Consider the following 14,101-nt stretch of genomic DNA (forward strand, 5'->3'; position numbering starts at 1 on the left):
ACTTTTAGTATACGCGGTATGTGAATTAATGGATTTTTTTTAGAGAGTGATGACATGTAGGGCCTACTTAAGAAAATTACCATACACGCATTATCTTTTGCAGTATACGAATATATTAACACATCCCCCAGCAATAATAGTCTATTATTTAACAGAAATGAATTTCTCCTTCATCCCTCCGAGTAATTCAAATACGTATTGAATTTTGCGTACTTACGTTCATACACAATGCATTTACTGTATATTACTACATACAATAACCGTTGTGAGAAATGAAATTTCTGTAACCTCTCTGTAACGGACAAAAATTCATGTCCCATTGGTGTCCGTTATTCGGAGGTTTCACTGTATCTCCTTCCCAATTTCTCACTATATCTGTGCAAGTCCTTTACGAACACAAGTAAAGGACAGGAAGACTCTCAAAGGAAGTGAATTGCTATAGACAAACATATAAATGTAGTATTTTAATATATAGAATGTTGGGGAAGTTTGTGGCAAACTTGGGTAAGTAATAGATGATACCAAATGCATTTTTATTTTCTTATAACTCCATATTCGAATACGCCTCATTGTGGGTCTACAAGGCTTCGAAGTTGCCAGCTTGAATAGGTTTTGCCATTCAGATTAAAGCAAAGCGCCTGAAAGGTCCATCAACCCGCTATACGTAGCTCCTCTACTGGTTGCCTTTCACAAGGGTATCAACCTAGTTGCAATATTAGATTAATAGGGCTAAAACGACGCCTAAAATGATGACGGAATAGAAAAATAAATGCAAGTTTATTTTTTTTTTAATTTTTGAATCAAAACTGACAAATCTACACAAAATTTGGAATCGACTAGCGAAAACGGCACGTCTCTAGCACTTGTGGTTTTCGAAATCTCATTGACGAAAGGATTGGCCACAAAACCTATAACCGTTTCTTGCAAAAAATAAAATGAAATAAAATATTTAAGTTTTACGTCCCGCGTTATGCCGGCTAGGCCAAAGGAGATGGTAATGATGAGAAATGAAAGAAATAGTGGAATGAAGAAAGTGGGGAGGAAAGAGGAGAATCCCGAGGAAACCTACGCACATGGTGTTTATCCATCACAAAGTTCACTTGGCGCGAGCTGGGATCGAACCACGGACCCCATGCACCAGAGGTGAACGATCTACCACTGAGCCACCGCGCCCCCTTAACTTTTCTAGCATATTAATATATAGATGCATTTTATTTTAGTACTCATGCATGTTACATAACTTCTGAGCACCATCACCAACTCGTCGCTAGCAAGCAATGACAACTCCACCAATGCAGATGTTACCACCATGTGGTTACGAATGAAGTTAATTTCAACAGCAACTATTGTATTAGCAGTACTAAAACTATTATTATTATTAATCTTATTATTATTATTATTATTATTATTATTATATTCCGCAGTTATACGTGAATTTTGTAAAATAACTTTTAGATTGTATTAAATAAGTTAAAACTTTTCCCTTTCTTTTTCTTTTTTTTTGTGAACATTCAGTTTTTTCTTTTTTCAATATTAAGAGGATTTCATACCTTCTACCGCTCGTTTCTGTATCTCATCAAATAACACGTAAATTTTACTTCATGAATAACTAACGAAATATGGTATTCAACAACTTGAACATTTTCGTACGTTTAGAGAATGGCAACAGAAATTGGATGATTGTTTCAGTTTTACACTTAATGCAGTGGATTATCTACATTTAATGTAAGCATAGAAGAACAAAATGCAAACTTCATATTAGTAATTCACATGGGCGTTCGAAGAGAGGCAGGAAGAGACCACCCTCTGGCTCACGTAAATGTATACGTAATATAGCAAACCACGTATATTAAATACCAGACGTAATATGGAAACCATGGAGATGGGCCCCTAGGAAATTTTCTTTGGGTGTCCCTGGTAATTGGATATGCTCCAGGGGGAGCAGAAGATTCGGTGTAGGAAAACTTGGTGTAAGAAAATTCGATGCATGGAAATTTTGGTGTACGGAAAACTCGGTGTGGGGAATGCTAGATGTAAAGAAAGATTCGTTGTAGTAGACTGTAGGATCCATTAGAAACTTAACTTTGAGAATAAAGGAACGTATAAGTTTTAAGTACAAACTTTGTGTGGAGCGTACTTTTACTGTGTACTATAAGATTTTTTTTTAATGTGATCGTGAAATAACTGAATTCGAGATTTCGACAGATTTTAACATTTCATGACCCTTAACTGACGAGAAAGTAGTTTTCCAATGTCCATCCCTGTGATTTAGCGAAGTGACCATCGCTATCAACCGACATTTAATTTGAAACTTAAGTTTTTATGCTGTTTTAGAGGATATCCTCTAGAATTTTCTACTTTCAGAAATAAATATAGCTTACTGGAGGAGTAAAGTTGAAAATTGCAGATTTTTCGAAAACAGTTCTAACCATTTTATTTCTATTTTATAAATAAACATTTACCGTAAATCTAAATTCTTCATAAACGACATAGTTTCTTTATTTATTATGTTACTCAAAGGTGTAAAAATATAAATGCCTCAACTAAAGTGTCTACGTGAAATTGGAGGTTTCTGTCTATGAGCAGACAACTTCCAGAAACAAACAATGCTGTTTAGGATTGGCACCAGGGTTTCAAAGCTTACATTGATGACAACCATCCATCAATATGGAGATTGCTAGATGACCTGCGAAGGGAGGAGGCATTAGTGACTTTCCAAATTGAACGGTTACATTAGGTCACTCCCGTAATAGTAAGAAGAAATACAAATGCACCACTTTCATATTACAGTCACCTGCAACCACTTTTAAAAATGCTCAATATTTGAGAGGAGTAGCCTACAATTTGTCATTTTGACAAATAATCTAAATCTCGGATTTGTTATGTATATATTATCCTTAGTGTATATTCTAGGTGTTTTATTTTTAGGACGCAGTACATATTTTACTGAACTTGGTATTTTTATTTACTATTTTAGCCTTTTGTTCCTATTATTATCTCAATATTAGTTCTACAACTATCATCTGATAAAACCATTCCACTTTATATTGCCCAACCCACTAAGATTTTTGTATCAATATCTTTTTGCATCTTACACATGTATATGTTCTATGGCGTACTATATGGAAGGTGTTTTTAATTGTTTCAATATATCTACAATTATTCTTTGAACTTACAGTTGTGATTGTTTCATTCTGACAAAAAGTGTCAGATTAATTGTGTGATGGCTATATTAATAACCCTACAAAAGACATGTAAGAGATATCGAACTCAATGCAAAAAATATATTTTCTTTGTTTGAAATATGTAACATTTTACTCGGTGCATTTTATGGTGTTTTCGTTTGCATCGTAATCGGGAATATGCAATATGTATTATTCCGAATCCACCTTACACGTAACTTTCCCCACACCAAGTTCTCCGTACACCGAATTTACTGTACAGTAAATATTCCTACACCGAATCTTCCTAGAACCCTCCGGGGGAAGATGATACAGCCGAGAAAAAGCAAAAAGTTCTACGAAATACTGCAAATAACTATTGAAAATGCATATTTTTTCACGCTTGTCTCTAACCATAGGAACTAAATACACGTTTCTGTTTGGTTGCATTGGGTCAAGGTGGAACCAAACGTGCCCTGCGGGGCTTCTAACCCGTTCCTCCTCTTCCTTCTACTACTACTACTACTTATAATATGGATTCGTATAGCAAAACTGCACGCGTAACGAAAGTAAATCACTTTTTGGGTTATTTTCATAAATGAAAAAGTGTTATGAAAATTTTAAAAAAATAAAAAAAAACTTTTGTTAGGCCGGGTTTGAACCCACACCAAAAAAGCGATAATGATTATTAGCCTGTTACGCTAGCACGCTCAACTACGAGAAGCGACAGGGGTCAGCCTTTGATTGCTGCTATATATATGCTACGTGGCAAGAAGCGGATAAATTCAACCAATCAGAACAGTGTATTTAGCTGCTATGGCTAGAGTCGAGCGTGATTTAAAAATATGCATTGAAAATATAAAGTCAAACATTATTTTGCTAGAAGACATGAATGCAAGAGTTGGTAACACACCCGAGGAATGGTATGGGATAATAGGAGCACAAGGAGAAGAAACATTAAACAGTAACCGAAGGAGATTATTGGCTTTTTGCCTACTAAACGATCTCACCACATCAAACACGTTCTACCTACATAAATGCATTCATAAATTCACGAGGGAGGAACCAAGATAAAATGAAAAATCAATTATAGACTACATGATAATCTCAAGAAATATGTGAGACTTTCGAGGTAAATGAGGTCCCGAAGTAGACAGTGAATATAAACTGGTAACTATACTCCTTATTAATGAGCAAAACATGACCTGGGTATTTAAAAACGTACCTTACTTCAACTGAGGTTAAATAAAATTCTAAATTCTAAAAAATGTAATAAAATACTACTAGAGGTACAATATAAAATAATCTTCCATGTATTATGTATTTTACTACGCAAATTGCTTCTCAATTTTAATGTAGAACTACTTACGGTTCACTTTTAGGAAATTTGTCACTCATGACGCCCAGAATGGCAGACCCTCTGCTATTTCGTCCTGTGGGCCAATAATTATCTTCCAGAGCTCTTTTAGTGCGGCTCGAACTGAAAAACAAAAAGAAAAGGAAAAAATTTAGTATACGTTATTATTCTCTAAACCTATAACAAGTCCACTAATTATAATGTAACCAACTCCGTGGAAAGCATGATATTTTTCTCAATAATATTCATGAAATATTTTATGATTTTTAAATAAATAAAAACACAATTTAAATAATATTGTTATTGCAAAATATGCACTTTAAAATTATCATTTTGTTGTTGTTTCAGAACGAGGTGTAATATTAAGTGTATTTGCTGGGCATTGTGTTCGCGAAACCAGAAAAAAAGATGATATTTCATTAACTTTCCACCCCCTTATAATTAGCAATCATACCGATCATTAGCCTACCACCGGAAACTATTATCTACACAAGAGTTGTGTTTTGCTGCCAGTTGACTGAAAACTGTCTGCTCTGCCAATCAGTAATGCGTTGCATATTCCAAGTCCTATTAGAGACAATGATCTAACATGCTAGCTTCCTCAGTTGTCAGCGTATACCTTCAACGGGTAGGGCGGATAGATACGGGTCTACCCAAATTTTTTGAAAAATATATTTTTCACTATTTATATTAAGAGTCTTCATCCCGTCGAAATTAAAATGCCGCTAATTTTACAGAAATTATGTGATATCTTCAAATAGATAAAAGATAATTGAAATATGGAACAAGAGCGCCCTAGACAATATTATTTTGCGTGAGGTACCGTTATCACAAGTCACCTAACAGCTTTCTGTTTTCAGCTGTTTAGAAACGCGAAAATAAATGCCGATTTTCAAAATGGCTCGAAATCGAAAACAGATAAGTGAATCGTGATAACGGTTTCTCATGTAAAGTAATATTGTCTAGGGCGCTCTTGTTCCACATTTTGATTATCTTTTATCTATTTGAAGATATAACATAATTACTGTAAAATTAGCGGTATTTTAATTTCGCCGGGATGAAGACTCTTAATGCTATATCATTATTTAACAACTAGCATCAAGCACTACTGTAAAAGTAATTTCCTACTGTCATTAATCAATGAAATGTGTATATGTATCCATAAGCGAGGGAGCGAGCCTATCCAAAATTAAAATCCTAAAGCCACCCCTATATAAGAATAGTAGATATACATATATTTTTTTAAATTACTTCATGTGTTTTATTTTAATTTTGTTTACTGATTTCCTAAATATTAAACTACTACAATAACATATGAACATAAAATTAATTTTAGGAGAAAAGATTTCGTATGATCTACATTGAGAGCAACATCACATAGTGTTCAAGTTGAAGCCTGCTAAATCTAGTGGCGGGAACCGGAAAGAAATAACTCTTTATGGTATACAGATAACACAATAACAATTTGCCACACAAGGGAACTATATAGATACTTGGAATCCATCTTCACTTCAATTTTGAATTCCTTCATGAACTGTTTTCCAAAATCCTGAGACCCCTTATAGGGGACTCGTAGGGAGTTCTCTAAAAAAAAAGAAAATGTCGTCTTACAATAGAAAGATTAAGAAAAAAGATAACGAGACAGCGAGGAACAGCGTGGACGTGGAAGAAGGACAGGAGAATATGAACAACGATGCTCTTTTGATACTTTGACAGCAAAAATAAAATAAACTAGAAAAGGGCTCCACAGGTCTCAGAAAGACAATTTAGAAAATAAAATAACATGATGGAAAAGAAAAAAAGAAAGAAACAAGATATTTGGGAGAGAAAAATATATATAACAAGACAAAGAAAAATAATAAATTGGTCGTCGATGATACGTATCTCTACGAAAGCTTGTAGAAAATCAAACGAAAAAAGTGACAAAATGATCTAATATTTCTAAGCCTGGGAACAAAGACTACTTAAACCCCTATTTCACTAAGAATATGTGATTAACATTGATTACTCGGTTCTATCCTGTATTTTGGTATTGAATCAAATACATCCAATGAGGACGGACTTCTGGGGGGGGAGGCGGGTTGGAATACTGCTACTTAGAACTAACTACCTTTAAGAGGTCCAAACTTTGGGATGGGTTTTATTTATATATATAAAATAAGAAAGTTTCCTCTTCTGGGGAAGGGGGGGCGATTGCCCCTCTGGATCCGCCACTGCATCCAATTAATACGTATATTATCATTATTACACCTACAATTATTATTATTAATTATCATCTAATTATCTCGCCACCACCAGATGCCATGTTTAAATTCAAATTGAAAGCAATTAAATGCTTTTGTAATTTAATTTTCCCAACCCTAAATTCCGTTTAGATGCCAATTGGCTTCATAGCAAATTAATAACTGTATGCATTAGCGAATGGTGCATTCTTTGATGCTACACAGTATAAATACAGAGCGTTTTTAATTACACTGTTTCCACCAAGTGGCACAGGTCTGAACAAGTGTGTCAGTGAGCACATGGAGAACATTGAATAGGTCGCGAATCTATTTTTTTTTTCTTTCTTTCAACTAAAATAGATTTCAAAGACTTACGGTAAAAAGAGTTTTAAAAAACGGATTGTCACCAAACTTTGTTTTTACTGCACTGGAAAAAATGTATGTAGTTTAAATTACCAAATATCAATGTAAAATCATTTAACCTTTATTTTGTAAGTTGGTATACACTTCCTTAGATTAAATTACAACATTTTTTTTTTTACAAATTTACAGTAAATTTATAAGAAAATATTATATTTTTATTAATGAAAATGTAATTTTACACCATTTCATATTAGTAATTTTACTTTATAGGTGAAAACTGATATACATAGAGGCTTGGCAAACAGATTGCCACTGTTTTCATAAATTTATTAATGATTTTTTTTTTTTTTACAGTGTACTGTATTACTATGATGTCAAATGGCATCAACCCAGTAATTTGATACTGCACAAATAAAAACACAAAACAGTCGTATTATTGTATAGTTTTACATTTACCTACCTAATAGGTAAAACAAATCAATACAATCAAATTAATTTGTGCAGTAAAGTTTTTTTTTTTTTAAATACATTGTTTTTCTTTCTTTTTTACCCTTGTACTCTTCTGATATCTAAGAATAATGTTTAACTTCATATCAAGTGTAGGAAAGAACGGAACGTGTGGAAGCTTTTCGTAAACTCTTTTGGTAGCCATTAATTTAAACATGTGGGCTACATTTGAGCTGTTCTTGATCAAGGTAACTTTACCAGGTACAACATGATTGGACTGGAACCATATGGTTGAGAAAGAGCAAACAATTTTTAAAAAAATAAAATAAAAATGGTGGGAGTGGGTGCAGCATTGACAGAAGTTCTTATAACAAGCCCTTTCCTATTTCGGTAGCTACTAAGTAATGTCTTGAACATGCAGAGATGCTACCAACAAAGAAAACAAGAGAGGAGGGGGCCAATACGAGAAAAATAAATTTTAAAAAAAGCAGCTGAAGATCTGTGCGGTCTGTCACACATTACAGCAAACCCAACAGCAAGCACAAAAGCGGTCAAACTCGAAATCCTGTGAGTCGATTGCCCTGAGGGCAGGGCGACTCAAGCTAGCTATGACCAAAAGAGGTATGAACAACACAAAGCCTCAAATGATAGCTCGAGGTCAAATGTGCGACGCGTCCCTCAAGAGGTTTTCCGCCTGGGGGCACAACGCACAGGTTTTTCTATCTCTTTTTTTCTGTTTTCTAAACCGAAAAATAAAATAAGGCAAGAGCTTGTTTCTTTATAATCCATGTCGGGGGGTCCTCTCAGAAAAATCTCTCATCATGGAGAAGCACAAAGAGAGAGGGCTGACCCATCCTCAGGGTGGCAACTAAATCTGGCACCCGATGCCATCGTTTCTTTTTATCTCGGAAAACCTTCGGTCCATCCCCGCAACTGGCAGGGCAGTATTTCTCGTTCTGCCTCAGGGCTGCGACATTCTTCCCCCTCCGTCCCGTGTGTGTGTGGGCATTCAACAACACCCATTCCAAGACTCGACCAAAGATTTTTTTTTTTAAATTTTTTCCAGCGTTGCCGCTTGTATAACGCCTTCGGGCTACCCCCAAAGACAATTTGCATTTCGTCAACTGTGCCATTTTTTTTCTCTCATAATATTTTTTTCGTCATACTCCATGACTAGTGTATACATACCCGTACGAAATTAGGATTATTAGCGGCTGTATTTGTCATTAATTGTGTCGGGGTGTGCTCTAAAGCGGCAACGCAGTGAAAGTAGATTTTTGCCTGCGGGCTTACGTTAAACTTGGTGCTGCAGATCTTTCTTGTCTTCTGATGCTAGAATATCTTTTTGCCCTTCACTCCCCGCTCTTTGCATGCCCCCCGCCCCCCTGCGGGCACGAGAAGCAAGTCCAGGTGAAGAAGTAGAGTGAGTGGCTGGAGTCTAGCAAGTTGCATCCAGAGAGAGAGAGATACCTTCCAGTTTCAGTCCAGCGTTCCAGCATCCTCTTCTCCGGTTACTTTTAAGCCGCCATCAGCTATATCACTTTAGGAAGAGTAGAAACGAGTTGATGTATCTTCTTGTTAAATTAGTGATAAGAGCACATTTTCCTGTTTTATTTTTATTATTTTTATTTCTTTTTACTGCCCAGAGAACTAAAGAAGAATTTTCGAACAATGATTGTTGCAAACGCGAGAAAACAAGCACACACAATCTTCTTTCCTTTGTAAATCATAATCACAGACTATTTTAAATGAAACCTGGAAAAGAATATCCTGTAATCATCCATATTATGTTATCAGATAGTGCCTCCAAGACATCAGAATGTAGCCTTCTTTCCGAAAGAAAGAAAGAAAAAAGATTGAAGTGAATACGGTTTAACATTTTTTGTGTCGGCTGTAAAAAGGACTTTTAACTTAACGTATTTTTTTTTTATTTTTTTTTAACGAACTTAAAAGAGTTCGTTACTCAAGTCTCTGTATATATGTGTGTGTATATGTTTGTTATTTGAGAATTTTTCAATTTTGAGCCTTCCATAGAATTTAGGACAGAATGGCAGGAGGACAAAATGGCAGGGGACATAATGGCAGGAAATAAAGTCAGGAGGACAAAATGGCAGCGGACGAAATGGCAGGAGGACGAAATGGCAGCGGACGAAATGGCAGGAAGTTAATTTGGCAAAAATTATAACTCCTTTGGCTCGTATTTTTAGGTTTTACCTATTGTGTTTGTTAGTAGGTAACGGTTCTCGATTTATTCATTCCTACCTCAAATGTCCAAAGCATATAAATACAGCTAAATTGAACCAAGAGCGTAAACGAGGGTAAATATCAGTTATCCATGTCAACTTTTTTCTTAAATGTATTTCTTTTTAACCATCTTCCAATTGATATCTTGGTTTTATAATAATTCTAAGTAGTACAACTTTTATTTATGACGAAAGAATTTTCCCGTGGACCCCCTCTGAATTTCTCTCAGGGTTTAGTTACCATGTGACAAAGAATTAAATCTACTAACTGCTTTCACACACAATATAATTTTGAAACTTGAGAGCCTAGTGGTATCTTTGTGTCTGTAGTATGTAATAATGCTGATAAGTTATTCTCTTGAACATCTTAATGGTATATGTCGTTTGACTTCAGAAGACTGAGCTAAACCTGCAAGTACAAGTTGTCTATAGTTAAAACATATCAGGTGTACGATCTTGTTTAATAAAACCTGCCCCTCCCCTCCTCTATCTGAAAAGCCCTATATTGTTATTCACATATGAAATTCAAAGACAAAGGCAATCGTCTTTATCCAGTCATATTTTTATTTCAAGTGTAAGTATTAAAATGTGCTACGCATGGTTGCAAGAGGCTAGTTTTTTTTTTTTGTTTTTTTTTTTTTGTTAATACTGAACTTAGGTACTCAATATTGGAACTAATTTTCTTCATGAATTGATGTAAGAAGCGGCAGCGTGATTTTCGATCAATTATTTCATCACTGGTATCTATGAGCAACGAGATAACAACAGTGGAAGACAAACTTTGTTCTTTTCAAACTTGATACTTGGAAAAACTTATGAAAGTAGTTTCGTTATCCAAATACATATTCAATCAAATCAGTTTCAGAAGTAGCGTTAATCTTATAATAACGTAATGGCCGTAAGAGTTACCCTGAAAATGTATTTTGTATGTTTTCTTTTTTTCGTAATTCAGAGATTTTTTCCTGAATTTCACTGGAGTTATGAGAGACCTTAAATTATCAAGCATTCCACTTTAATCGCTCCCCTTTCATCCCCAATCCGATATTGGGTATATTTACAGCTTAGTGCAGCTTAAAGGAATCATGATCGTGCATATTTGATTTCTAACTTGCTTATAGCGTTGTCCTCGAGACGAGATGAGAAGTCAGGTAAGTGTTTGTAAAAGTCTCGTCTCCTTTTGTAAATTTATGTACAAAATGTGTCCTCATTTCCGTCTTGGTTTCATGTAGAATTTATCAGAATTCTTCCAGGTTACGACGAGTCCACGAAAGATTGATATAATGACACTTAAATCATATTTATTAATGAAGTAAATTGTGTAATGACTTGCGTATCTTTAAACGTTGATAAATGCTCTTTCTTGTGTTCATACTATTACATTATCAAATTGCATATGACATATATACAATTAATCATATGACGTATATACAATTGATCGGGTCTAGGAAAATTCGGTGTAGGAAATTTCGGTGTAGGAAAATTCGGTGTAAGAAAACTCGGTGTGGGAAAATTCGGTGTACAGACAATACGGTGTACGGAAAACTTGGTGTGGGGAAATTCAGGTGTAAGGTAGATTCGGTGTAATACATATTGAATATTACCACTTACGATATTGTGAAAACGAAAACCATAAAATGTAACGAATAAAATGTTATTACCTATTTCAAGAAAAGCAAATTTATTATTATTATTATTATTATTATTATTATTATTATTATTATTATTATTATTATTATTATTATTATTATTATTATTATTATTATTATTATTATTGCATTGAGTCCAATATCTGTTTCATGTCTTTTGCGGGGTATTACTATAAACTACTTTTCATCACACAATGAATCTGATACTTTTTGTCAGAAATAAAACAATTACAACTATAAGTTCAGAGAATAGTTATATTAACAACTAAAAGCACCACTTTGCCTCACGTTCTGCCCCAGACAGAAACATAATATGGTTGTTAGTGAATAAATTGCAGGAAACAGAATCGCTTCTGAGGAAGACAGGGAAGGATCGGACCTCGCTGGCGGATGTTGTGAAAGATGTCAGTTACCGACTCTGTCACCCAAGAAATCTCTATTCAACATGTGATTTATGTGTGTTACCACTAACACAATTTGTATTCTTCAATTTCGCTTCAAATATCCAATATCTCATTCGAACTGTAACGTACAATGGCGAATATTTGCTGTTTTTCTTGCGGCCTGCTCTATATTACCCCGGATGAATTTAAAACAGTAAACATAGTCCCATAAATCTCCCATCCTTCCTTGATGATTTGCAGTAAACTGCATAAAAATCGGACTTCAGTTAGAAATTCTAGAGCCAAATGAAATCCGTGAGTTTTGACAGAATCACTATGTATATACATATGTAAGATGCAAAAATATATTGATCAAAAAAGTCTTAGTGGAAAGAGCAATATAAAGCAGGATGGTTTTATCAGATAATAGTGTACAACTCCTCCAATCAGACACTTTAGTTTGTTTGCCTTAAGTTAAGGTAAACAAGTACTGTAACCCTATTGACTCCTTATTGACTTCTCCTCCAATCAGCCGTAGATACTTTAGTTGAGGCATTTATTTTTACACTTTTGAGTAACATAAACAAACAATGTCATTTTTGAAGAATTTAGATTTAAATATTTATTTATAAAATAGACATAAAATCGTCAGAGCATTTTTGAAAAATCTACAATTTTCAACTTTACCCATCCAGTAACCTACATTTTTTTGGAAGTAGAAAATTCTAGGAGGCATCCTCCAAAACAGCATAAGAACTTAAGTTTTAAATTAAATGTCGATTGGTAGCGATGGTCGCTTCGCTAAATCACACGAACGGACTTCGAAAAACCAATTTCTCGTCATGTAAGAGCCATAAAATGTTAAAATCCGTCGAAATCTAGAATTCAAATAATTTCAGGAACACAATTCAATATAAAGCAATATAAAGTAGACAGTAAACAGTAAAAATGAGAGTAGACAGTAAAAGTACGTTGTACACAAAATTTGAACTTCAAACTAATACACTCATTTATCCTCAAAGGTGAGTTTTTAATAAATCCTACGGCCTACTACAACGAATCTTTCTTTACACCTAACATTCCCCACACCGAGTTTTCCGTACACCGAATTTTCCTGCTCCCCAATTATTGATATCCTATATTTTGAAAACGGGAGATCCTATGTTTACCGAAAGTTCTAGTGTTTCTTGTGAGTACTCTACAATTTGTTTCCTCCGATGATTTTTGCCCCGAGCTTCCCTTGAATTTGCCCCTATGCATATTTTATAGACTTAAAAATACTAGAGACAGTCACCAGAAAATAATGAGTACACATCCTACATATCCTCTCGTCAAAAACTTCGGAACGAGTCGAATCGACCAATTTTAATTCGTTTTCTTTGCCACAGAAACTATCTGATCCTTTGTACAATACCGAGTTTAGTTTATTCGCAAGTTAATATGGAGGATTATGTATTTTCCTTTTTTTTTTTTTTTTTTTTGCTTGTTACTTAAAATGTTTTGCAAATAACTTCAATAACTTTTGAAACTGTTTGTCTTCACTTGAGCATATACGGATCACAGTAAGAAATAAAGATAAAAGCTGCTTCCTTCTAGTAATACCCGAAAAGATCTTAAATAATATACATAAAAAAGAAAACAACTAAAACTAATTTATTTCATTAAGACACTGCTGGTATGAATAGAAAGCTTGCAATAGTAAGGTGTTTGTAGATGACTGTCAATTAGAATTGAAATATTATTAGCAGTTCGAATTTTGGAGCATAATGAATAAATCGAAAATTTATGTTGAAATCTTCATTTATCAAGCAAGAAATAAAATAGTTTAAAACCCGACAATTCAAATTAACTTCCTGCCATTCTGTCCTCCTGCCATTTCGTCCTCTGCCATTTCGTCCGCCTGCCATTTTGTCCCCTGCCATTTCGTCCTCTGCCATTTTGTCCTCCTGCCATTATGTCCCCTGCCATTTTGTCCTCCTGCCATTCTGTCCGTTCCCCCTTCCATAAGATAGAGAGCATGCAAAACTATCTGAAAGAAGTGATGGAATTTTTCGCATCACCCTTACCGTTCTCGAGATATTGGCCAAAAAAAGTTCCGATTTTGGGAGATTTAAGGAGCCATATCTCAGGAACCGTAAGTCATAATATTGGTGTAGATCTGTAGATGATTTAATTCTGAGCCCTCCATTCGATACGGCATCAAAAATTATCTCAAAGAAGCGATGGAATTTTTCGCGTCACTCTTACCGTTCCTAGGATATTGACCAAGAGATGATATT

General features: G+C 34.6%; 1 protein-coding gene across 1 annotated transcript in view; it reads right to left on the reverse strand.

Moving 5' to 3' along the window:
* Positions 1 to 14,101, reverse strand: part of twz (BTB/POZ domain-containing protein twz) — a 209,404-nt gene that overhangs the window by 66,318 nt on the left and 128,985 nt on the right. Inside the window, exon 2 of the mRNA XM_081764526.1 lies at positions 4,531 to 4,641. Within this exon, the coding sequence (XP_081620652.1) occupies positions 4,531 to 4,559 (29 nt within the window). The 5' untranslated portion in view covers positions 4,560 to 4,641. The remainder of the gene's footprint in view (positions 1 to 4,530; positions 4,642 to 14,101) is intronic.

This window comes from Thermobia domestica, chromosome 7, assembly GCF_964235325.1.
Source record: "Thermobia domestica chromosome 7, izTheDome1.hap1.1, whole genome shotgun sequence".
NCBI lineage: Eukaryota > Metazoa > Arthropoda > Insecta > Zygentoma > Lepismatidae > Thermobia > Thermobia domestica.